The sequence below is a fragment of the Arabidopsis lyrata genome, assembly GCF_000004255.2.
Source record: "Arabidopsis lyrata subsp. lyrata unplaced genomic scaffold ARALYscaffold_3, whole genome shotgun sequence".
Lineage (NCBI taxonomy): Eukaryota > Viridiplantae > Streptophyta > Magnoliopsida > Brassicales > Brassicaceae > Arabidopsis > Arabidopsis lyrata.
In genome coordinates this window covers 2,001,473-2,025,105 of record NW_003302553.1, presented here as the reverse complement: position 1 = coordinate 2,025,105, position 23,633 = coordinate 2,001,473, and the positions used below count along the sequence as shown (strand labels likewise).

General features: G+C 44.2%; 3 protein-coding genes across 10 annotated transcripts; 2 read left to right on the top strand and 1 right to left on the bottom strand.

Moving 5' to 3' along the window:
- The first annotated feature begins 64 nt into the window (after positions 1 to 64).
- Positions 65 to 2,478, top strand: LOC9320576. 4 transcript variants are annotated; one of them, XM_021031584.1, is made up of 3 exons: positions 65 to 226; positions 444 to 739; positions 942 to 2,478. In XM_021031584.1, the coding sequence occupies exon 3, from the start codon at positions 986 to 988 to the stop codon at positions 2,375 to 2,377; it is 1,392 nt and encodes a 463-aa protein (XP_020887243.1). In that variant the 5' UTR covers positions 65 to 226; positions 444 to 739; positions 942 to 985; the 3' UTR covers positions 2,378 to 2,478. The 4 variants fall into 4 exon arrangements, with proteins under 4 accessions (XP_020887243.1, XP_020887244.1, XP_020887240.1 ...); XM_021031585.1 differs by having other exon boundaries at positions 981 to 2,460; XM_021031581.1 differs by having other exon boundaries at positions 937 to 2,460.
- Positions 2,479 to 2,516: 38 nt separating this feature from the next.
- Positions 2,517 to 9,334, bottom strand: LOC110230018 (protein ALWAYS EARLY 2). 5 transcript variants are annotated; one of them, XM_021031576.1, is made up of 19 exons: positions 9,164 to 9,334; positions 8,331 to 8,441; positions 8,147 to 8,245; positions 8,004 to 8,069; positions 7,783 to 7,860; positions 7,341 to 7,515; positions 6,859 to 7,127; positions 6,410 to 6,758; positions 6,118 to 6,189; positions 5,691 to 5,965; positions 5,552 to 5,608; positions 5,009 to 5,335; positions 4,753 to 4,931; positions 4,402 to 4,678; positions 4,113 to 4,301; positions 3,851 to 4,003; positions 3,627 to 3,704; positions 3,274 to 3,549; positions 2,517 to 2,976 (listed from the first exon to the last, which is right to left on the bottom strand). In XM_021031576.1, the coding sequence occupies exons 2-19, from the start codon at positions 8,427 to 8,429 to the stop codon at positions 2,812 to 2,814; spliced, it is 3,183 nt and encodes a 1,060-aa protein (XP_020887235.1). In that variant the 5' UTR covers positions 8,430 to 8,441; positions 9,164 to 9,334; the 3' UTR covers positions 2,517 to 2,811. The 5 variants fall into 5 exon arrangements, with proteins under 5 accessions (XP_020887235.1, XP_020887237.1, XP_020887238.1 ...); XM_021031578.1 differs by having other exon boundaries at positions 5,691 to 5,959; XM_021031579.1 differs by having other exon boundaries at positions 6,859 to 7,118.
- Positions 9,335 to 9,676: 342 nt separating this feature from the next.
- On the top strand, positions 9,677 to 23,015 carry LOC110230393 (receptor like protein 30). Its single transcript, XM_021033185.1, has 2 exons — positions 9,677 to 10,516; positions 20,462 to 23,015. Exons 1-2 carry the CDS (start codon positions 10,282 to 10,284, stop codon positions 22,822 to 22,824), a joined length of 2,598 nt encoding a protein of 865 aa, XP_020888844.1. The 5' UTR covers positions 9,677 to 10,281; the 3' UTR covers positions 22,825 to 23,015.
- The last annotated feature ends 618 nt before the right edge of the window (positions 23,016 to 23,633 follow it).

Genomic DNA, 23,633 nt, shown 5'->3' with positions numbered 1-23,633 from the left:
TTTTTGTTTTCCATCGTCATGATGTATGTATATATAAGGTTAAGTACAAGACTTTTGGTCCGGTTTGACCAAGAAAATAGATTCCGGCGCAATGGTTAGCAACCAGAAAAAGTATCGGATCCAGTCCTAGAAGACCAAACTTCTTCGGGGAAGTAAACCGGTCATAACCGGCCCAACGGTTAAGCTTTTTTTGCGTTATCCGAGAATGTCTTCTTCAGTTTGAAAGGTGCATTATTATTATTATGAATATGATATTGTTAGTTTGTTTACCACTATAGCAAAGCAAATTTCTTGATAACTTTAGGAGATTAATTATGCTCTTATATAATTAATTCTCTCTCTCGCATATATTAAAAGTGCTCTATGTAACTATGTAAGTGTATGCATGTGTTGGTATATTATATACTTATCACTTATCGTTGACTTTTGAATTATATTCAAAGACCGAAAATTAAGGAATTAGGCACGTTGGTGAGAAGAGACTGAGTTAGTGGATTTTGTCCTAAAACTCGTCACAATAAGTCAGCTTTAGGCTTCAGCTTTAAGTATCTCCAGCTCCTTCATTCTTCAAGCAGACACAAAACACACACTTTTCCTCCGCAGCTCTCGGATCTCTAATTCAAATAGCGTTCTAACTTTGAGGTTGAAAAACAATCTCATGAGTCTCTTAGACTTTTCCTCGAGAAACCAGAGACGAAAGGTTTCCATCAAAACATCAAGGAACGTCTCTTCTTCTCTGGTAATAATGTTTTTCTTTCACCAATCACTTTTTCAACATTGTCTCTGATATTGTTAGATAGAAAATTTGGCCGTAGGACCGTTTTTCTCTGTTTAGTTACCAGGAAAATCGATGTAATTTGAGCTAAGATTCACATTTTCCTCTGTTTTTTCATATTCTCTGAAGCATGACACTTTCCTCTGTTTTCTTATGTCAAGATTAGAACCAATAACTGAAAGATAATATATTTTTGGTCAAGAAGAGGAAATGGGAAGAGCATGTTTACCGAGATGGCGATTAGGAAGACTAATGGCAGGATTACAAGTAATCTTGGGATTACTGGTGATCACTGTGAGCCTCTCATGTCTCTTCCGATTCCATTCCGCTGGTTACTTCTTGCACAACGAAGACGTTTGCAACAATATCTACACAATCAAAGAAGTCAGCAACGAAGGATTCGACATAAAGGCGCTACATGATCGCGTTGATGAAGTACTAGAAAAGATGGACAACTTGTACGAGAAGCTTGAGAAGACGGTAAAAGAGATGGAGAAGAGCAAAGACGGAAGCAAAAAGGAGATGAAGAAGTTTCTTGAAGATGAAGTGATGAAGCCATTTTATTATGCTCATATCGGATTAAGGCAAATCCGGTTACCAAAACCCGAAGGAATCAGAAACTCGACGGAAAAGGAAGAGCCTTTGATCAATAAGTTTCTCATTGAGGAGATAAGGCAGTACATTACACCCAAGGAGAATCGGGTTGGGAAGATAAACATGTTTGGAACAGAGAGAGTTTACAACACTATTGGTCATGCTTGTGCGTTGATGAAGATAGAGCTAGAGAAGTATATGGATTATGACGTTGGAGCGTATTGCGATGATGATTGGAACTTAGCACAGAAGCTGATGCTTAACGGGTGTGATCCATTACCTAGAAGACGATGCTTGACAAGAGCATCGATGACTTACCAGAAACCTTATCCGATCAACGAGTCTTTGTGGAAGCTTCCTGATGATAGAAATGTAAGATGGGGAAATTACCAATGCAGGAATTTCGCGTGTTTATCAAGCAAGAACCCGAAAAGGGGTTACACGAAATGCAGTGGTTGTTTTGAAATGGAGAAAGAGGGTGATAAATGGGTCAAGAACAGTACTTTGTTAGTTGACTTCATGATTGAGGATGTTCTGAGAGTGAAGCCAGGTGAGATTAGGCTTGGACTGGATTATGGTGTTGGGACAGGGACATTTGCAGCAAGAATGAGAGAGAAGAATGTGACTATTGTCACAACTGCTTTGAATTTGGGAGCTCCTTTCAATGAGATGATTGCTTTGAGAGGTTTGATCCCATTGTACTTATCTTTGAACCAGAGGCTACCGTTCTTCGATAACACAATGGATATGATTCACACTGCCGGGTTAATGGATGGTTGGATCGATCTTCTTCTGATGGATTTCGTGTTATATGATTGGGACCGAGTGCTGAGACCGGGTGGGTTACTGTGGATTGATAGATTCTTCTGTAAAAAGAAGGATCTTGATGATTATATGTACATGTTCCTGCAATTTCGGTACAAGAAACACAAGTGGGCTGTTTCACCTAAATCAAAGGATGAGGTTTATCTCTCTGCATTGCTCGAGAAACCTCCTCGTGCAATTTAAGGATTACATTATTAAGTTTAAGCTTCAATGTTTGTAATTGACATTCTTACTCATTTGATTGGCTAATCCTTGTCTTAGTTTGAATACAACAGAGATTTTCAGCTCTGTTTCACTTTACTTGAAAGTAGTGGCCAAAAAGTAGGAAAAATGGGCATTTTAGCGATTTCTGAACGACATTGATGGGGAATTATAATATGAGCATAAACATCAGTTTAAGTTACAGAACCAATGGTTCACTACCAAAAGCCCCTGAATAAGCCAAAAGCTTGTTAAGCAACTAAAATACCTCTGGTCAAGCTATCTTGAATCCGTGAACTTTTAACACCATTTTCTCAGGTGAAGATGTCATCATCTACTCTAGTTAAAAGGAGACTAGACTTACCTAAAGAAGATTCAAAACAAAAGAAAACCAACCCAAATGAGTTGGCTCCTCTTCAAGTTGGTACAAGGGACATGATTTGAGTCTTGATCCGTCCCATGCTTGTTTGGATTTCTCTGTAGATCGGTAGGTTCTGGGGGCATCGTGGCTGCAAGCTTGTGACTGCTACGTCTATAAGCTGTGCGACATCAGCTGGAGGGTACTGTCTCTCCGTGCACATCTGCGAGAGTCACGAGAAGTAAAGTTCGATGTATTACTATGAAGCTGCAGTCTGTTTAAGATTTAGGATAAATGATCAATCCAAGTCCTAGGTTAAGTGGCATTTGGCACACGCGGATCTACGCAAAGATGTTAAACTTCCCTAGCTAATTTCAATAACCAGAAAAAGATAAAGATTACTAAAGCTTCGGTTTAGTACCAAACACAACTCTAAACTTAGTATTATAGATTCATAATGGCCTCCAGATTATCTCGTTGGGTACGCAATCCTTCTACGCAATTTCCTAATCCTAAGTACCTGAATCATGAGCCAAGTGGCAACACAGGAGGTGATTAGCTCTGAAGGCATTTGAGCTTCGTTTTTCTCCGAACCATCTTGTGAGTTAAAATCATTGTTAGCCACAGGCTCTGATGCCTCTGAAGGAGATGGGTTGTGATGATGCTCTATGCTGCCATTTACATGCTCGTGATGTTTGACCCTGGAGCCGCGTAATAGCTGATTTTTGCCAATCAACTCTAAGGCTTCTTGGATCATTTTGTTCACATCTTCTCCTTCCTTCACAGATGATGCAGCCTAGAAACCGTAGAGTGACCATAACTTAGCAAAACATATGTATGTTAGAGAATATAGGAAAGCGGATAAATCGATACCTTTATAGCTGCATCCACCATTGCTTGCGCTCTTGTTTTTGAACCCTTAACAATTTCTAGCATCTCTGGCTCCATTTCCTGTCACACAGCACAAGAATAAGTTTATTAGTCAGAAGGCAGGATTTCCATGGGCCCTCAAAGGTCCATTTATGATCCCATTCGATTTCTAAAACATATTAACAATATCTACCGATATGAAAAATAGAACATCAGTAATCCATTACCTTTTCATCTAAAGCATGCTGTAGCGCAAGTGCTCGTTGAATCTCAGCTTCTCTTGCTTTGTTATAAGTTGTGATATATGAATGATTAGTCTGCTGTGGACTACTAGTGTTTGTTGATACTTTACCATGCAGAATGGGAGCAATCATATCACCCTGTAGAGAATTTATGGGTTAGGCATAAAATTTACATGAACATGTACAGGAAGATCTAAGAAGGTTTATAGGCTTTGACAGAACTAGTTAAACGTCCATATTTCCCTACCTGATTCAGAGGAGGATTCATGGAAAAGCTGACATTTTCAAGTCCGCAAGGAGGGAATATCACAGACACACCAAGGTTTGAATTCCCGCTTAGCTGTGGTTCTTTCTTCATAGACAAGCACCTATCAATTTGCCTCCTTAGACCCTCTGGCATGTATTCCACTGGATTTGAAGGCATGCAATCAATGTCCTGTCATAAAAGGAGATGATCAAACGACTGGGACCTTATTTTATCTATAAATCATAACAGTTGGGTTGTGTGAATGAAACTGGTATTGTATTCGAATTACCATAACCAACTCTACGCCCAAGTCATCGAACAGAACGTTGCATTTGTTATGGTCAACGGTGAGAATTTTGCCATCATGAATCTCCCGTGTTTTGGGATGGATGGCAATGACTCTGTTCCCAACTGATAATGGCCGAGCCAGATCTGTAGGAAGCCCTTCCCTAGCACCCGTTCGAAGCTCTGTATAATGCTTTCGTACAGATTCGCGGTACTGTTTAAGTTTCTCCCGCTCTTCCTGTAAAAATCTCTCAGAGAATCTTCGGGGTCTACCAAGAGAACTGCAAAAAACGAATTTTTTTTTATAATATACCTACATTCTCTGGCAGCATCCAATAACATAACTTGAACAAACCTTTTAATCACGCTCCATTCAAGACGAGTAAGTCTTGGAATGTGACCAAGCCCAACGTGATTTAGATAATCGACAAACTCCATCTTTGAAAACCAGGGGTGGTCGATAGCACTATAAAACCATTCAAATATGCACCTTCGACGTGCCCAGGGAAACGACAGGGAAGTAGAAAGCTTATCCTGAAATTGGAATAAACAGATATATAGATGTACCAGATACTGAATGTGTGTAAGAGAAGTGAAGTTAGAGGCTCCACCTTTAATAACGACTCCTGTTCTGTGAGAGATCTGGAACTACGTGAAGCTTTAAGAATGGTTTCAGAAGATTTAGCCCTTTCTTGTAAGCTTTTCTTCAGACTCTTCTTACGCCTGCTTGGAGGTTTCTGCGATAAACTGGTTGGACCTGAATCAGAAACTTGTTTAGGTGACGCTACTATATCCGTCACAGGTCTTTTCTTATCACTTGTTGTAGTAGATTCCTCCAACGCCTTAACAATTTTCAACTGTTTTGACTGAGCTGGACCTTGACCAGCGCGTTTTGTTCTAGCCAAAGAGTGTATATTATTCTCATCTTGAGGTGATTCCTGCAACACAATAAACCAAATCATATGAGGTAATGTTTTCTTCAGAAGCACAAACTTGAATACTCGATATGCAATTTTTTTTAAAGATCTCGAACTTGTTTCAAAGGATAGAAAACAGAGATCACAGAGTTCAATTAAGGTTAAAATTTTGATGTACAAAGAAGCAATATAGGACTAAAAACGGGTTTCAACTAATTCAACATACATACAGAATACCTTCTCGTTTATGGATTTGTTCTGACTAAAATCTGCTGGAGCTTCATCCCCTAATACCTGAAAATTGAACACTATTCACATATACAGCTAAAAGATGGCTAGAAGAAAATGCACAGATTAAGAGAACTACTTTGCTAACCTTTGGTTTACGTTTTCTTCTTAAACTGCCACTAGTTTGCGGTTGTAGCTTCCCTGTGGGAACAGCATCACAATCAGTTGATGCCAGCCTTGAAGGTTTTGGCTTTCTCTTGTAAGCATTCTCAGCCGAAGAAATTGCATGAAGGAGACTATCATCTGGTTCTGCATTTGCTTTTTCCCCATGACTGCTTGTGGAAGTAGCTTCTGGAGTGCTAGATTTCTCGTCCATGTCGTATTCTGTCCTTTCTTCCTTCAACTGAGCAGATGATTCTGGACCTAATGCAATATAATTAAATTTAACAAATACAGACAGGTAAAGGCCCTAATGCGAACAGTGAAAGCTGCAGAATTGACCCACTCGACATAATAATGTAGAAAAAATCAGAAGTTTCAGGTCTACTGAAGTTACAAAACCACACAAAGCTCACCTGACTCCATCAAATTTGCTGGAAGCATTGAAGCTGACAATTCGGCCAATGCTTGCAGAGCATCAAATTCACCTACACAGGAAAAGAATGGCAATAAGTTTCAGATCCCCATATGTTTTCAGCAGAAGATGAAGGTAGTTAGTTTAAATGGACAATGAAGAATAGATAAATAATCAAATATCACAACAGTAGAGCTTGTAAACGAAAATATGTTAAATATTATCTAACTTTCTTACAGAAAGGGCTAACATTGAAATTGAAGGCTTCAAGTTACATTATTATTGGTTTTTACCTCCGGAAGTAAGTTTGTTATCTCTTTTTGTTGGGCTGCGCGGTGAATATTTCCCTCTTGAGGCTTGAATAGCTGCCTTTCGTCTCTGTGATTTAATTCTGATCCCCTGTGCGGTACTGCATGCTTCTCCATTGTCATCAGAATCATTACCTTCTGCTTCTTCGACTTTCACTTTTTTCTTGTAGAATCTTTTCCCCTTCCGCAGAGCCTCCATTTCGCCAGCCCCTTCGGTATCCATCAACAAGGCAGTATCTTTATCAGATTCAAGCTTCCTTTCTCGGCTACTTTCCACCCACTCCTCGAAAATGGAGCTTTCACAGTGCTTGGATTGAGATTTTCTGGTTCGCGACTAGTCAAAAGCACAAAGTTGAATAGTGTTATGAAGCAAGCTTACACAGAATAAAAATAAAAAAGATAACCGCTTGAAAATTTCTAAAGCTGAGAGATACCATTTTCCCCCAGCTCTTTATCGGTGAGCTATCACTAAGTTCTGTTCTTCTATTTGGTGATTCAGAAACTTTTGGAGACCCTCCCCTTCTCGACGCATCTGTTAATGCTAACGCTAAAAAATGTGCTACATCATCATTGGCATCGAATTGCTTCCTGGCTCTTTTATTTGGTGGAGTAGATCTTTCTCTATCATCCCTCATAAATGAAGTTTGTACAGGAACCCGTGGTGTACGTTTTCCAGTGGCACGTCGCTGAGTTCCTACATGAACTAAGAAATAATGTTACACATTCTTGAACGAATTGGTTTACAGGTACTAGACAGATGGATATTAATTCCTGGACTATACAAAGTCAATAACAATGCAGAACAAGTAATCAACTTCCTAACCTGCTTAAATCATAATATAATAATCATTTGAATTAGCTTCTTCAGACGAGAAAAATTTTTAGGAGACTGAGTTAACACAATGTAGCACTTTACCATTAGCTCGTGCTTGCTTCAAAAACGTGAGGCATCCATCTGGTGAAGCAATTGAATGTTGTATATCAACTTCCTCCCGAGAATCGCTAAGTTGAGGTCTAGCACGTTTGCGCTTTTGTTGTTTCCTTGGTACTTCTGAAGCATCATGGTCTTCTCCTTCACTGCCACTCCCTTCCTAGAAGAAATACCATACGAATGGGTTACAAATCAGTCCATATAACTTTATCAAACATACAAACTGACCCAACAGATAGGCCACATAGGGTACACAAAACTCAAAGTTTTAAATGTCACTGTTGTTACTGTCTACTCACGTTAACAATTAAAGGTTTTTCACCAACCACCCACATTTTCAACCACGAAATTTCATTTTCTCATCTACTGGCAGGTCACTTAACATAATATCCTTTGTGTGGCAGCCTTAATAAAATAGATTTCTCACCATGACACTGTAATGATCTGTCATCATCGCAATAAGGCCAGCTACAGAGGCAGTTCCCTCGGGGAGAGATAAATAAGCCTGGAAGAAGAAGCAAATCTTATGAATGCAAAGTTATGTAGGTTGTACAAAATTCAAATTATAGCTTGGAAAAGAAATTGGCCACATTGATACTAATTAAAACCGAAACATAAAACCGAAACATAGCATGTCCTTACTCATACCCGATTCATATTAAAAAGAGCTTCCACCATGTCAACAGACCTACTATTCCGAATTGCAGCAGCCACCTATACAAAAATAGTCTTTAAGAACTCTGATGCCATTGAAACTCACATTAACAAATGTGAGTGAAACAGATATTTACCCTTCTCCACTCCTGCCCGTGCTTCCGGTAAGCATCATAGAAACGCTCAAGTTCTAGTCTGGTCCACTGAGGTCCCAGCTTGTCTGACAATTTCTTCTTCTACGATGAGCAAAGAAAGCACACAGTTAATACATGAGAGCAACATATCATTCAACATTCAAGAAATAAAGACCAATTTACTCACACGTTGCTTATTTTTTTTCGAGTTCCCAGTATCTTTTCTTGGGGAAGTTTCATTGGTAAAACGCTTGTTCACACTCCTCGACTTCCTAACTGGTGCCATTTACACGTTTCTCTGCGCAAGTATATTCAAATAGTTAGAAACCAAAAACGCAATTGCGAAAAAGACACACTTTAAACTGATACGGACATGTACCAACTACGACTTACAATATTCACCAGAGGACCAATCAAGAGGTCGATTTAAGCTAAGAAAAATCAAAACTTTACTCACTTTATTTAACCAATTCTTGGATCAGACAAAAAGCAGTGTTGGGGAAGATAAATAGCTGCAGTAATCGAGATGGGTGGAAAAATTAAACGAAAATCAGAACCGGAAATTAACTTTGGGTATTCAAAAAAAAAAAAACAAATTAAGGAATCAATTACACACTGTGACGAAACACGAAAATCATCCACAAAAAGGAACAAAAAGTCAGGAGCTTGAATCCAAATTTCGGGGAAATGTGTTAAGAAAAATGTTTAATTTTTAGATAGAAACACAAAATCGAATCGAAAATCGTCTAGTCTACAAATATAAATAAAACGCAGACTTCACAAATCTGAAACTGATTCAAAAAAAAAAAAAAAAAAAACTTCAATCGAGTGAGCTTCCAAATAAAACCCATTAAACCTCAGCAAAGAAGAAACGGAACTCGATTCAAAAAAACGAAGAGCTAACACACAAGTGTAGAGAATACAAGATTTTCCGGGGAAAATTTCAGAGTCGAAAGAAGAACATTTGAAAAGGAAAGAGGAAAACCCTTTAAAAACCCTAATCGAAGCAGATCCACTCACCAATTACGTGACTTGAAGAGTGAATAGATACTGAACCACCGGTGGTGGGTCGAAAGAGAGATAGAGAAAGCTCGACCCTTTAGTTTCAAAAAGAGAATCGATGAGAAATTTGAAAGAAGGGTTTTAGAGAGAGAAGTAAAATTGAGGAAGAAGAAAGAAAAATTATTTTATTTTTTTTTAAAAAAAGGAGGAGAGAGAGAGAGATAGAAATTAGGGAATGAGAAAAATGAGAGATATGATGAGAAGAGGTGTTGCCGCGAAACTTGAATACATGGACGTCTTCAGCCAATCAGCTTTCCCGATTTGTCACTTTTTCCATTTTTCGATTTATTTTTTCCTTTTATTTTGTTTCACTCTTTATATCAGAAGCTAGTGCATGTGTGATCCTGAACGTCCACGTGGATTGTGAGGTTCTTTACATCGTTAGATTGTTTTGGTTTCACTTGTGTGGATTCTGGTATCGGTAGCAGAGGATCATATTTGAAAATATTGGAAATTTTTTTAATCGAAAAATATAAAAATAGTGTACGAAAACAATTTCTTGAAGATCTTACTAATTGGGTAATTATCGAAGAAAAATATTTTTTTGGATAGAGCTGCCTAAAAGAATAAAAATTGGTTAGATTTGGAAAAACCTTTGGTTTAACCCAGTTTAGATAAGGGTTAATCCTTTTTGCTTTTTTTTCTTATCAAAAAAGAACACTAAGAAGGAATATGTAAAACGACAGCGAATTATATAGACTTTACTTACGGGCTACATCTGATATTCTATCTGGCCCAAATACTAATTCGTAGCCTCTATAAACCCAAAGTAACTTGATATTAGTAACGAAGAAGAGAGTTTTGTGATGGATAATTAAATTATGAGATGCATAGGAGGAATGAGTCAATATTAGTGTGGAGATTTTGTGACAAGATGCCAAATCATTGGTCAAAGAGAGCATTAAAAGAGTTGACAAAATCAACCTCAATCCGACGAGTTACGCTAAGACTTACCCAAGTCAAAAACAACTGAGTTTTCTTCATTTGCTTTTTAAACAGAGCCAAAGAAACCATAATCAGCATAACCTATAAACTACCACACAAACTTCTAACACAAAAAAAAAAAAGAGGTAACGATGATTCCAAGCCAATCTTGTTCCTTTTTTGGTGTTGTTACCATATATTTCTTCTTCTTGGTGTCCTTCGTTCCAGACACTCTTGCTTCTCCTACGTTTCGCTATTGCCGCCATGACCAAAGGGATGCTCTTCTGGAGTTCAAACACGAGTTTCCGGTAAATGAATCCAACCCAAGTCCTTATGATGCATCGTTAAGTTCATGGAACAAGACCATTGATTGCTGTTCTTGGGAGGGTGTTGTTGATGCACGAATCACACAAGTACGAAATAGGGTTTCTCTAGGGAAGTAAAAAGAATCTCCTAAAACAATTCGAGCCGAGAGTTAAAATAGCGTTAGGCGAGCCGAGATTGGTGACGTCGGATTGAGGAATCCGGGTCGTTGATTAGGCCGAACTGTAGGTTATTTTCCGAGTTGAACAAAGCTTGAGGTCGCTTTCCTTTTCCAAACTGAGATCGGTTTTCGCCTCCTAGCCGAGCTCTTCGTGTCCTAGCCGAGCTCTTCGTGTCCTTGCCGTGTCAGCGTGATTTTCGATGGATGTGACAGGACTAGTCGTCCTGCCTTTATACCTCTGCGGAGTAGGGCGCACCCTGACAGGTTTTACCGGTTTTACCCTTGCGTCTGGTGACGTGGCAGACCCGTAGGGCGGCGAGGTCGTCTGGGCCTTGATACCTTTGGGTTTAAGGCCTGCCTCGTTGATGGGCTTCCTTTGGATTGGGCCTTATATTTCTAAAGCCCAATCTCTCCCTCAACAGTTGCCCCCCAATCATGATTCTTCGTGTGCTGCGAGGGTCATGATTGTTTTTCCCTTCCCAAGACACGCAAGAGATCGTCCTTCTTCGCGCCGTTCCGGAGCAACGAGTTTCGGCGGCGCGCGCGCGTGGGAGAGACGCGAGGATCGATTCGTCTGATGTGGTTCCCGGTGTTCGGAGATCGAAGCGTCCCTTCGCGTGTGAAGCTATCCTAGCTCGTAATTATTGCTCAATTTTGTAGATATAATGATTACTTATCACCTTTCGCTTCTATAAATACCCCCTCTTCTCTCGTCCGTTTCTCATTCTTCTTCCTCCGCTAAAGGTACAACCTTCTCCTCTCTATTTCGTTTTCTCTCGTTTTATCTCGTTTTTTTTGTTTTATCGCGATGTCTTCCGACGCTAGTTCTCGCGGTTCCGTTTCCGACCACTTCCGTTCTCGCACCCCATCTGATTCTTCGGATCGTGTATCATCCGTTGATCGATTCCGGGCCAATTCTTTTGATGACGACCTAGAGGCCGTCTCGTCCCCTCGTCGACAGAACTCGTCGAGGTCGTCTGACGCTGGTTCCTCGATTCTCGCGGCCGAACTGCGGCGTCGCGACTCGCCCTCTCAACGGGATCTTATTGGGGCTACCTCGATCGTTCCGTTCGTTCCTAGTCTCCGAGATGAGGATATTGGTGACGTCAAGTTTGACGATCTGGAGGTTGAGCCTGAGCTCGTTGAGATGCCTTTCGGGGTTCCCGGACCGTCTCCCTATCACGTTGACTTCCTGGGGCCGACCCGGACGTCATTTGAGACCCTCGCATATACCCTCCATTATTGTGACGCTCCGTCCTCGATTGAGACTCGCATCCCGGCCTTATCCGAGCGACCTTGGTCCGCTCCGGCCGGCTTCCTCTGTGTTTATGAGAGCTTCTTTACGGAGTGCGATCTCACTTTTCCGATTCCGGGCTTCCTGCTTGAATACGTAGCGAGGCGGGAGATGGCTCTTTCTCAGCTTTCTGTTGCTGCCATCCGGAATGCGGTAGGCCTGGTTCGGTTGGCGAGCAGGTGCGGCGTGGTTGTTCGTTCTTCTCACTACGAGGAGGTGACTAAGATTAAGAGCCTCAGCAAGAAAAAGCCGGGCTTACACTACGTCCAGTCATCCACGACTCCTAAGCTTGTCGACGAGGCCAAGAGCAAAACCAGTGATTGGTCGGCGGGATACTTCTTTGTTAGGATCTCGGCAGAGTCTGTTGAGGACGTTAGAATTCCGATCTATACAGGGTGGAAAATTTCACCCGGTAGCTTGAGCTCGTCCTCCGCCCTCATACTTCTTCTTTGGTTGTTTTCGATTTTCTTATATTTTCCTTTTTTATGCAGCTCGTTTCCCGACGATATTTGATCCATTTCCCGAGCAGCTCAAGAAGGACCTCGAAAAGATTCGCGCCGAGGGTACATATATCTGGCCGTCTACCAACAAAGTTGCTCGCCGCCCCTCTCGGAATTCTTCACGCGGTCGCCGAGGTTCTTCTCGTCGCGGGCCAACTCGTCAAAGTTCCAAAGTTTCCGCTCCTCCAAAACCAGGTATCGCATATATCGTTCGCATCCGCGGGTTTTCGTTCCCTTGGCTCATACGTATTTTTTGATTTTTAGGTCGTAAAGCAATGGGTAAGTTCGACCTGAGTGTGGTTCCGGATTACGCCAGTCGTTACAAGGAGAAGAGGCCGGCCTCGGAGACTCCTGTGGCGAAGCCAACTCGCTCAGAGGAGCGCCAAATGAGGGAGGCCCTGAAGAAGAGTCTCCTAGATCAGGGAGGGCGTCACGCCTTCCAGGCCGGAAGTTCTCGACCGCTGAGCCCTAACTCCGAGAGGGTAAAAAAGAACGAGGCGCTCGCAGCTCGTTTAACTCAGCAGGCTGGTGAGGGTGACCGAGCTGTAATCCTTCCCCCAAGCGACGATCTCCGGGCCGTAGGAGCCCGAAGTGGCTCAGTCGAGCCTCTGAATAGGAAGAGGCCGGCTGATACGGGGGCTCGTCCGATTGCCCAGAAGAGGCCTCGGGTCGCCGACCACCGGTGGTCGTACCGCTATGTCGATAGGGATGTTCCCTTTACATCTAATGCGGATGCCTGTGCTGCTCTATTCCGCGAGATGGGTCATGGCCCCGGCTCGTTCCCTCTAATCGAGGATCTTCGGGAGCGGGATGCGTATACCGAGGCGGCCCGGAAATCATGCGAGGTTATTACTATATATATGTGTATATATATTTTTGTTATCCTTTCTCGGTCGATTGTTTATACATATTTTTATCAGGCGACTTTCGCGATGAACCGCATGGTTCATCTCTACGAGCGCCGAGTTCGTCGGCTTTCGACCGAGAACCCGAATTCGAGTGATTATCAGGCTGCCATTGCTGCGGAGAAGGAGCGGGTAGAGCAAGTCTCGCGAGAGTTGGGTGCTGTTAAGGACGAGGCGGTGAAGCTTAGGGAGAAGGTCAACCTTCTCGATCATCACCGGAATGGGCTGATTGCGGAGAGGAACCGTTTGAGCGCCGAGGTGGAGGCAGAGAAGGCTCGGTATGACGAGCTCGCTGTGATCCTCCGCTCCGAAAAGGCTAGACTGCGAGAACGTCGTGCTGAGTACGGCGAGTACTGTAGGGGCAAAGCTCTTGCGAAGATGGCCCGGCTGTTTCAGGCTCGTCTCACCCGTCTACAGGCTCACGTTGAGGATACCCGTGCCGCGCAGCCCACTCTTCTGCTTTACAACCAGGCGATCGGGAACCTTGGTTTTCTGAAGGCCTTAGTGGAAGACGGCGAGGTCGTCATTAAGTCGGAGGAAACGCTCTCCAGGGTTGAGGCCGACGTGGCGCAGTACAGAGCTGATCTTGCGGCCTTAGACGTGACCGAACTTCAGGATGGCGATTTCGATGGCTATACCCTCTTTGCGGACCGGGACGAGGTTACTGAGAACCTTCAGTATGCCGCTTCGGCTGCCAGTGGTAGGGACTTCGTCGGAGGTGAAGAGGTCGAAGAAGACGCCGTTGATCAGGACACTCAGCAGGAGGTCGCAAATGAAGCTCGCGAGACCGGGGCCGAACTTCAGGATGGGGGTGGTTTTGGGACCGAGGCTATAGGCGCTGAGCAGACTGGCGACGGCCAGGAGGTTCCACGGGTGGCTACTCCGCTAGCTCAGGTTGTTGAGGACGGGGAGGACGTTGATATCGAAGGCTGACCGCGAGGTCATTTTTAAAGTTGTCGTTTTGCCGCTCTTGACGGCTTTTTCTTATCTAGTCGCCGCTTTGTCGGCTTTTGAACTCATGCCGTTAACTCGGTTTTTAGCTTTACTTCTGCTGGGTCGGTTTGTTTGAACATGATTGCCGCTAGGTCGGCTTATTTTATGTGGTTTCTGCCTTTATTTCTTCTTTTCCTTCTTTTATTTTAGCCTGTTCTTCAGGGTCGGCTCCTGTGTAGGACGGGACGCGGCCGGTTTCTGTGTAAACCTGGTCGTGATCGGTTTGGTGCGAGTTCACCAAGCTGATGCGGGGCCTAGGCGCCAAGGTTATTTTGGTTGCTGGTAGGCTTGACCGGTTGGGAATTTGTGAGTTCGTCCTCGGCTTATACGTTTATTCTGCCGGTATGATGCAAGTGCTGGACTTGGCTTGTGCGAAATTTTACCTATTTCGGCTTTTCCGAGTTTGCTCGGAGTGTTCGAGGCGGGCTCGAGACATCGTGAGGTGCGACGCGCGGTGATCGGCTTATCCTGTATTGGCCTGACAACTTTTTGGGAGTGCGGGTTCGTCCCCGGCTTACGCTACCCAATTTATCGAGGCTTTGCGAGTACGGAGCTCGGCTTTCAGACCCTTAAGTGTAGGTTTTTTCCAAGACTTTTTTACTTGTTTTGGCAGACTTAAGTAAGGGTGTGCGTTCTCGTTCGAACGTGTTCGATCGAATTGCCTGGCCAGGGTATCGATGTATAGTTCGGTTCGGTTGTATTTCAACATTAGATGGAAATACAAAATTTTGTTAATATAATAGCTGCGCCCTGCAAGCAGGGCTGCCTACGTACCCCCTGATCGGAGGGATCAAGCCGTTCGTAGTTCACATTACATAGAGAGGCATCGGTAAGGCCGAGCTACCTTTTTTTTTTTTTTTTTTTTTTTTTTTTATATATAAAAAGAGAGCGAGGTCGTCAGTAGTAGTATCGCTTGAGGTGCATGGAGTTCCAAGCTCGTGGGACCTCAGTGCCGCTCATGGTGAGGAGTTCGTAGTCGCCGGGGCGAACTATTTTTGAGACTTGGTACGGCCCTTCCCAGTTTGCTCCTAGTTTGCCGGCGTTGAGTTCAGCTGTATTTTCGAAGACCTTCCTGAGTACAAGGTCGCCGACGTCGAAGTGGCGGTTGTGTACTTTCTTGTTGTAGTATCGGGCGGCGGCGAGCTGGTAGTTCTGAATTCGGCATAGTGCGGTGTTGCGCATTTCCTCAAGTTCGTCGAGTTTGTCAAGCATCATCTGGTCGTTGAGGTCGGGACGGACTGTCATCATAGAACGGCGCAGACTCGAGTATCCGACCTCGGCTGGGGCCATTGCTTCCATGCCGTAGGCTAGCGCGAATGGTGTTTGCGTGGTGGCGCTGCGGGGCGTAGTTCGGTACGCCCAAAGTACTCCGTCTAGCTCGTCTGCCCAAGCTCCCTTTTTGTCGTCGAGGCGTTTTTTGAGGCTGGCAAGAATAGTTTTGTTGGTCGCTTCGGCTTGCCCGTTGCCTTGCGGGTATCTCGGTGTGGACTTGTTTAGACGAATTTTCCAGTTCGCACAGAAATTCTCAAATGTCAGTGAGATAAATTGCGAGCCATTATCGGTGATGATTTCGTATGGAAGGCCGTGTCGGCATATTATATATTTCCAAACGAAGTTCTGGACATCCTTGGCTCGTATTGCCGCGTACGATTCGGCTTCCACCCATTTAGTAAAGTAATCTGTCATGACCAGGATGAACCGTTTTTGCCTGGAGGCTGGTAGCGGGCCGACGATGTCCATAGCCCACCTCATGAATGGATATGGTGCCGCACCGACCTTGAGTAGCTCGGTTGGTCGATGAATCGAGGGCGCGTGTCTCTGACATTGGTCGCACTTAGCCGCGAAGTCCTTACAGTCCGATATCATAGTCGGCCAATAGAAACCTTGCTTTTTGATTTGTAGTGCGAGAGCTCGTCCGCCGGAGTGGTTGCCGCCGGCCCCCATGTGTGTTTCCTTCATTATTTCTGTGATATCTTCGCCGTGTAGGCAGTTCAGCCATGCTCCGGTTGCGCTGAGCTTTAGGAGGCGATTTTCCAAGGTAGTGTATTTTGCGGCTTTGATGCGTAATCGACGTGCTGCCCACCTATCCGTTGGGACCGTTCCATCGGTGAGGAAATCGCGTATTTCGACCCGCCAGTCTGTTGAGTCGGCTGCGTCCGGATCGTGATTGATTCCGACGAAGTTGACAGTATCGATTGCTTCGATGCTTGGTCGATCTACGCTTTCCACCGGGATAATACGTCGAAGATCGGGGTCCGACGTAGAAGCTAATGCGGCGAGAGCGTCAGCCGGCGCGTTATCTCCTCGCGGGATTTTGGTTAGTTCGAAGTGTGTAAACTGCGAGGATAGTTTCTTGACGACCCTGAGGTATGCCTCCATAGTGTCGTTTTTGGCTTCGTATTCGCCGTCAAATTGATTTGCGACGAGCTGTGAGTCAACGTATGCTTGGACTCGTTTGATCTTCATTCCTAGGGCGAGACGTAGACCGGCAATGAGTGCTTCGTATTCGGAGACATTATTTGTTGCCGTGAAACGCAGACGAAACGATTGCTCAATTATTTCCCCGGTTGGTGAGACCAGTCGTATGCCGACGCCAGAGCCATGCGATGACGAGGACCCGTCGGCGTACAGCGTCCAGACGCCGTTCTGAGGGTCGCCAGGCTCGGGGTCCCCGCTTAGGTTTTTTGGAATGAGCGGTAGTTCAATAAGGATGTCGGCTAAAACTTGCGACTTCATTGCTGGTCGGGTCCTGAAGTCCATATCGTATTCGCTGAGCTCGATTGCCCATTTAGCCATTCTCCCAGACTGGCTCGGACTGTGTAGGGCGGTTCGTAGTGGTTGGTCGGTGAGAACGGCGATTGTGTGGGATTGAAAGTAGGGACGTAATTTCCTCGCAGATGTTACGACCGCTAGCGCAGCTTTTTCCATTGTGGGATAGCGTGTCTCGGCTTCGATAAGGGATTTGCTGACATAAAAGATCGGCTTCTGGTCGCCTCGGTCATTTTTAACAAGCACACCGCTCACGGCCGAGCTGGATACCGCGATGTAGAGAAATAACGTTTCGCCGTTTTCTGGCTTAGCGAGAACCGGGGGCGTCGTGAGGTACTGTTTGAGTTCGTTGAAAGCATTTTCGCTCGCTTCATCCCATGCAAACTTGTCCTTTCTTTTTAAGAGGTTATAGAAGGGTAAGCACTTGTCCGTCGATCTGGCGATGAAGCGGTTGAGTGCGGCGATCCGTCCTGTTAATCGCTGCACCTCGCGTGCATTTTTTGGAGAAGGCAGATCGAGGATTGCGCGAATTTGCTTTGGGTTGGCTTCGATCCCCCTTTGTGTGACCATGTACCCTAGGAACTCGCCGGATGTTACGCCGAACGTGCATTTCGCGGGGTTTAACTTCATATTGTATTCGTTCAGTACGTCGAAGCATTGGCTAAGGTGTCGGACATGGTCGGCTGCTACTAGAGATTTTACCAGCATGTCGTCTATGTAAACTTCGATGGTTCGTCCGAGATGATCGGCGAACATCTTATTTACCAAACGTTGGTACGTCGCGCCGGCGTTTTTGAGGCCGAATGGCATCACCTTGTAGCAATAGGTTCCTCGGTCTGTGATGAACGAGGTCTTTTCCCTATCATCCCTGTGCATGAGGATTTGATTGTATCCCGAGAATGCATCCATGAAGGACAGAAGTTCGTTCCCGGCGGTCGCTTCGACTATCCTGTCGATGTGGGGGAGCGGGTAGCTGTCTTTTGGGCACGCCTTATTGAGGTCGGTAAAGTCTACACAAACGCGCCATTTGCCGTTCTTCTTCTTCACCACGACCGGGTTCGCTAGCCATTCCGGATATTTTACCTCGGTTATCGAGCCAGCCTTCAATAGCTTATCAACTTCGTCATTTACGGCCCTGGCTCGCTCCGGTCCCAACTTTCGCCTTTTCTGCTTTACCGGTTTATAGGTTGAGTCGACGTTAAGCTCGTGCGTAACGATCATAGGGTCGATGCCTATCATGTCGTCTACGCTCCAGGCGAACGTCTTAGAATTCTTTTTTAGGAACGCGATGAGTGGCTCTTTAACCGATGGTACTATCTCGGCCCCAATTGCGATGCATCTTGTCTTATCCGTCTCGTCAATATTCACTTGTTCTGTTCTGCTCAGTTGAGGCTCTTCGAGGGACTTTTTTAGGGTCGGGACGGTCGACGATGTTGGCATCGTTAATTGCTATAACTTCTTAGCGACGCGGTTCTTGTGTTCGATGAGAAAACATGTTCTTGCGATCTGTTGATTCCCTCTCAAGGTGAACACTCCGTTGTGCGTCGGGAACTTGATGCACTGGTGGTACGTGGATGGGATCGCCTGCATTTGATGCATCCAGGGTGTTCCCAAAATGACGTTGTAAACTGCGGGCTTGTCAACTACGACGAACTTGACCCACGAGATCGTTCCTCCGACGAATACGGGCAGCTTGATCGTCCCGATTGTCATTACGAAGTCACCATCGAATCCAGCCAACGGGCGCGATACGGGTTTTATTTGTCGATCGCTGACATTCATTATAGCCAAACGTCCTTGAAGATGAGGTCGACCGAGCTTCCAGTATCGATGAGCACTCTAGTTACTCGGCTATCGCCGATGATGAGTTCGACGACGAGAGGGTCGTTATGCGGTGTATCGACGCCCTCCAGGTCGGATTGGGTGAACGATATGGGTTCGTCGTCGGGCGTAGTTGGTGGTGCGCTCGAGGACGGCCACACTTCCTTCATTTCAGCTTTTTTGCGATGTTGTTTAATTGACCGAACTGAATCGTTGCAGTTTTGCAGCCCGCCCATTATCATTCGGACCTGTCTGACGACCACCGGAGCTTCGGCTGGTGCCTTTCCAATTTGATTTTCTTGGATCCGCGGACGGAGACGCTTGTGATTCTTCGGGTGAAAGCGGTTTGCTGAGTTTCCTCGAGCACACGGTCGAGTTCTGGAGCCGAACTAGTGGCACGATGAATTTTCGAGCTCATTTCCAGGACAGCGCGTCTTAGTTCGGCGATCTCCGTATCTCGCGGATTGATGCTGCCCATGGTTTGGACGGGCTGAGCTACCTGGGGACGTCCGGGGAGTGCTGGAGTGTAGGCCGTGTTTGCACTCCGACCCGTTTGCAAACGGTTGATCTCGTCCATGGAGAACGCTTGAGCCGCGGCTAGAGATGCGAACCGAGCATCTGTTCGTGCGTCCTGTCGACCTAGATGGTCGAGGATGTTCTGGAGCAGTCGGTTTGGCTCGGCGGGAGTTGTTGCCGCAGCGTGCCGTTCTGCATGGTTTTCTTCGAGGTTCGTTGGACGTCGTCTGCTGGGAGAGGTTGGTTCGCCTTCCTCCTGATGTGCCGGGGGCGTTTCGTTCCTTGCTGCCTCTGCTGGCCCCTCGGGCGTCTGAGGTAGCGACGCGGGAATAGCTACCGAGGTATGGGCAGCCTTCCTAGTCGGAAGTACTCCTAACGGGATCGGCGTCACCGTCTCTCCTCCCGTGGAGGATGCGTTGTCGTCTCGGACACCCATGCTGGTACCCTGGTTTCGGTCGGTTGCCATCGTGTTGTCGCGGGCTCGTTTTGTTGACTGGAGAAATCTCTGAGCTATCCCCCTACCTGGCGCGCCAACTGTTGATGCACGAATCACACAAGTACGAAATAGGGTTTCTCTAGGGAAGTAAAAAGAATCTCCTAAAACAATTCGAGCCGAGAGTTAAAATAGCGTTAGGCGAGCCGAGATTGGTGACGTCGGATTGAGGAATCCGGGTCGTTGATTAGGCCGAACTGTAGGTTATTTTCCGAGTTGAACAAAGCTTGAGGTCGCTTTCCTTTTCCAAACTGAGATCGGTTTTCGCCTCCTAGCCGAGCTCTTCGTGTCCTAGCCGAGCTCTTCGTGTCCTTGCCGTGTCAGCGTGATTTTCGATGGATGTGACAGGACTAGTCGTCCTGCCTTTATACCTCTGCGGAGTAGGGCGCACCCTGACAGGTTTTACCGGTTTTACCCTTGCGTCTGGTGACGTGGCAGACCCGTAGGGCGGCGAGGTCGTCTGGGCCTTGATACCTTTGGGTTTAAGGCCTGCCTCGTTGATGGGCTTCCTTTGGATTGGGCCTTATATTTCTAAAGCCCAATCTCTCCCTCAACAGGTGTCACGTGCCATGCTAAATCTGGCGAGGTGATTTCACTTAGCCTTAGTCACGTTCCTCTCAACAACTCTGTGAAACCAAATAGTGGTCTTTTCAAACTTCAACATCTTTATAACCTAACCCTTTGTAATTGTAGTCTCTATGGAGATATTCCTTCTTCATTAGGAAATCTTTTTGGTCTCACACTTCTTGACCTTTCGTATAATTATTTCGTTGGTCAAGTTCCACCTTCTATAGGAAACCTTTCTCATCTTACAATTCTTGACCTTTGGGATAATAAGTTAGTAGGTCAACTTCCAGCTTCAATAGGAAACCTAACCCAACTAGAATACATGATCCTTTCACACAACAAATTCAATGGCAATATTCCTTTTACATTTGCCAATTTAACAAAATTGTTCGTTATCAGCCTTTATAATAATTCCTTGGAAACGCTTCCACTTGACATGAGTGGGTTCCAAAACTTGGACTATTTTAATGCTGGTGCAAACTCATTTTCCGGGTCTTTGCCTAAATCTTTGTTCACAATTCCTTCATTACGATGGGCTAATTTGGAGGGTAACATGTTCAAAGGACCTATAGAGTTTAGGAATATGTCTGCATCATCTACTACTAGGCTTCAATATCTATTCCTTGCTCAAAACAAGTTTGATGGCCCAATCCCTGAATCTCTATCTCAATATCTCAATCTCGTAGAGTTAGATCTTAGTTTCAACAATCTACATGGGTCTTTCCCTGCGTTCTTGTTCACGATTCCTTCGTTACAATGGGTCAACTTAGAGGGAAACCAGCTCAAGGGACCTGTAGACTTTGGAAATATGTCTGCATCTTCTAGTCTCAAGTTTCTAAACCTTGCTCAAAACGAATTCAATGGCTCGATACCCGAATCTGTATCTCAGTATCACAACCTCGAAGAGCTACATCTTAGTTTCAACAATTTCATTGGGACAATCCCAAGATCTTTATCAAAGTTAGCCAAACTTGAATATTTTTGTCTTGAAGACAATAATATGGTAGGCGAAGTACCAAGTTGGCTATGGAGATTGACGATGGTGACACTTTCTAACAATTCTTTCAACAGTTTTGAAGAATCATCAGGAGTTCTTGATATTGAAACACAAGTCCAATGGTTGGATCTTAGTTCAAATTCATTTCAAGGACCATTTCCTCGTTGGATCTGCAAGCTTAGATCGTTGGAGATCTTAATTATGTCCAATAATCGCTTCTACGGCTCAATTCCTCCATGTTTAAGCAATGCCACGGTTTCTCTCACAGATTTACTTCTACGTAACAACAGTTTCAGTGGAACTCTTCCTGATATATTTGTCAATGCTACAAAGTTACTATCACTTGACGTTAGTCGCAACCATTTGGATGGAGTATTACCAAAATCTTTGATCCATTGCAAAGCTATGCAACTTTTGAATGTGAGAAGCAACAAAATCAAGGACAAGTTTCCATCATGGTTGGGATCTTTGCCGTCATTACATGTCCTCATCCTCCGATCAAATGAGTTCTATGCGACGTTGTATCAACCTCATGCATCCATTGGGTTTCAGAGTTTACGAGTCATTGATGTCTCACATAATGACTTGACAGGAACGTTACCGTCATTCTATTTTTCTAGTTGGCGTGAAATGAGCAAACTAACAGGAGAAGATGGAAACTTTAGACTTTCTGATGTTCCATACATGGGAAAAGTTTTGAATGCTACTGCTTTCTTTGTTGATTCAATGGAAATTGTGAACAAAGGAGTAGAGACGGAGTTTAAGCGGATCAACGAAGAGAACAAAATCATAAATTTTGCTGGAAACAGATTTTCTGGAAATATACCTGAATCCATTGGATTGTTGAAAGAGTTACGTCATCTCAACTTGTCAAGTAATGAATTCAGTGGCAATATCCCACAATCATTGGCGAATTTGACAAAGCTTGAGGCGTTAGACTTATCTCAGAATCAGTTGTCTGGTCAAATTCCTCAAGGTCTTGGTAGCCTCTCATTTATGTCGACCATGAACTTCTCTTACAACTTTCTTGAAGGTCCAGTGCCTAAAAGCACACAGTTTCAAGGTCAAAACTGTTCTTCATTCATGGAAAACCCCAAGCTCAATGGTCTCGACGAAATATGTAGAGAAAATCGTGTACCAAACCCTACACCACAAGAATCAAAGGATTTGTCGGAACCGGAAGAACAAGTGATTAACTGGATAGCGGCGGGAATAGCTTATGGACCTGGTGTCTTCTGTGGATTGGTAATTGGACATATATTCCTTTCACACAAACACGAGTGGTGGTTCATGGAAACGTTTCGTCGGAAAAAGCCCAAAGTAGTCACCAGAAATGCTTGTCCTTCTAAGCATTAATTTGTGACGTATATGTTGTTGACTAGCGTGTATTGTTTGTTACAACAGCTACGTATTTTCTCTATTAATTAATAGTTTTGTAATCAATCTTGGCTCGAAAATGCATTAAGAAACTTCTTCCTACTCATATCTTAAAAGATGTTTGAATTCTAAACCCCTTGGTTATCAAGAATTTGGTGATTTTAGTTTTATCATTTGTCTCTTTCGTCTAAACCCTCACGCGTCTATACGTGTTAATTTTGTATCTGAGTTTCCTTAATTTGGGCTTTAATAAGATTTGTAATCACGTAAAATATGTCTTTTTGGGCTTTATGTACTTTCCACAATATTTTTAAATGAAAGTTGGCCGAAAAAAAAAAAAAAAAAGTCTTCTTCGTGAAACTTTCTAAGTCAAACAAAAATTTCAAAGGAAATTCTCTTGCTTCTTGCACACGTCACTCTTGGCCGTCCTTTACCATCACAAATTTGTTTAGAGCACTTCCATCGGACAATTTTTGGGGTGTCTTCAAATTTTAGAAAAATAATAAAAAAAGAAAATTGGCAATTTATTTGATGAACATGAGAGATACGGTGTCATACTGTGTCTGTGGGGAGACATTTTTGCTGGTTTTAGACACCGTACATGGCAAGATGTTAAAATAGTATTAATTTTATAATAATTTATACTTAAGATATAGTTAATGAGTATCACGAATGTGGATGCTCTTAGAGCATCTCCAATAGTGAGAGTCCCTCATGGGCTCTCACCAATTGTTTAAACATATTTTTTTTGAAATTTTTAGATGAGAACTTGTGTTTTTTTTTAAAAA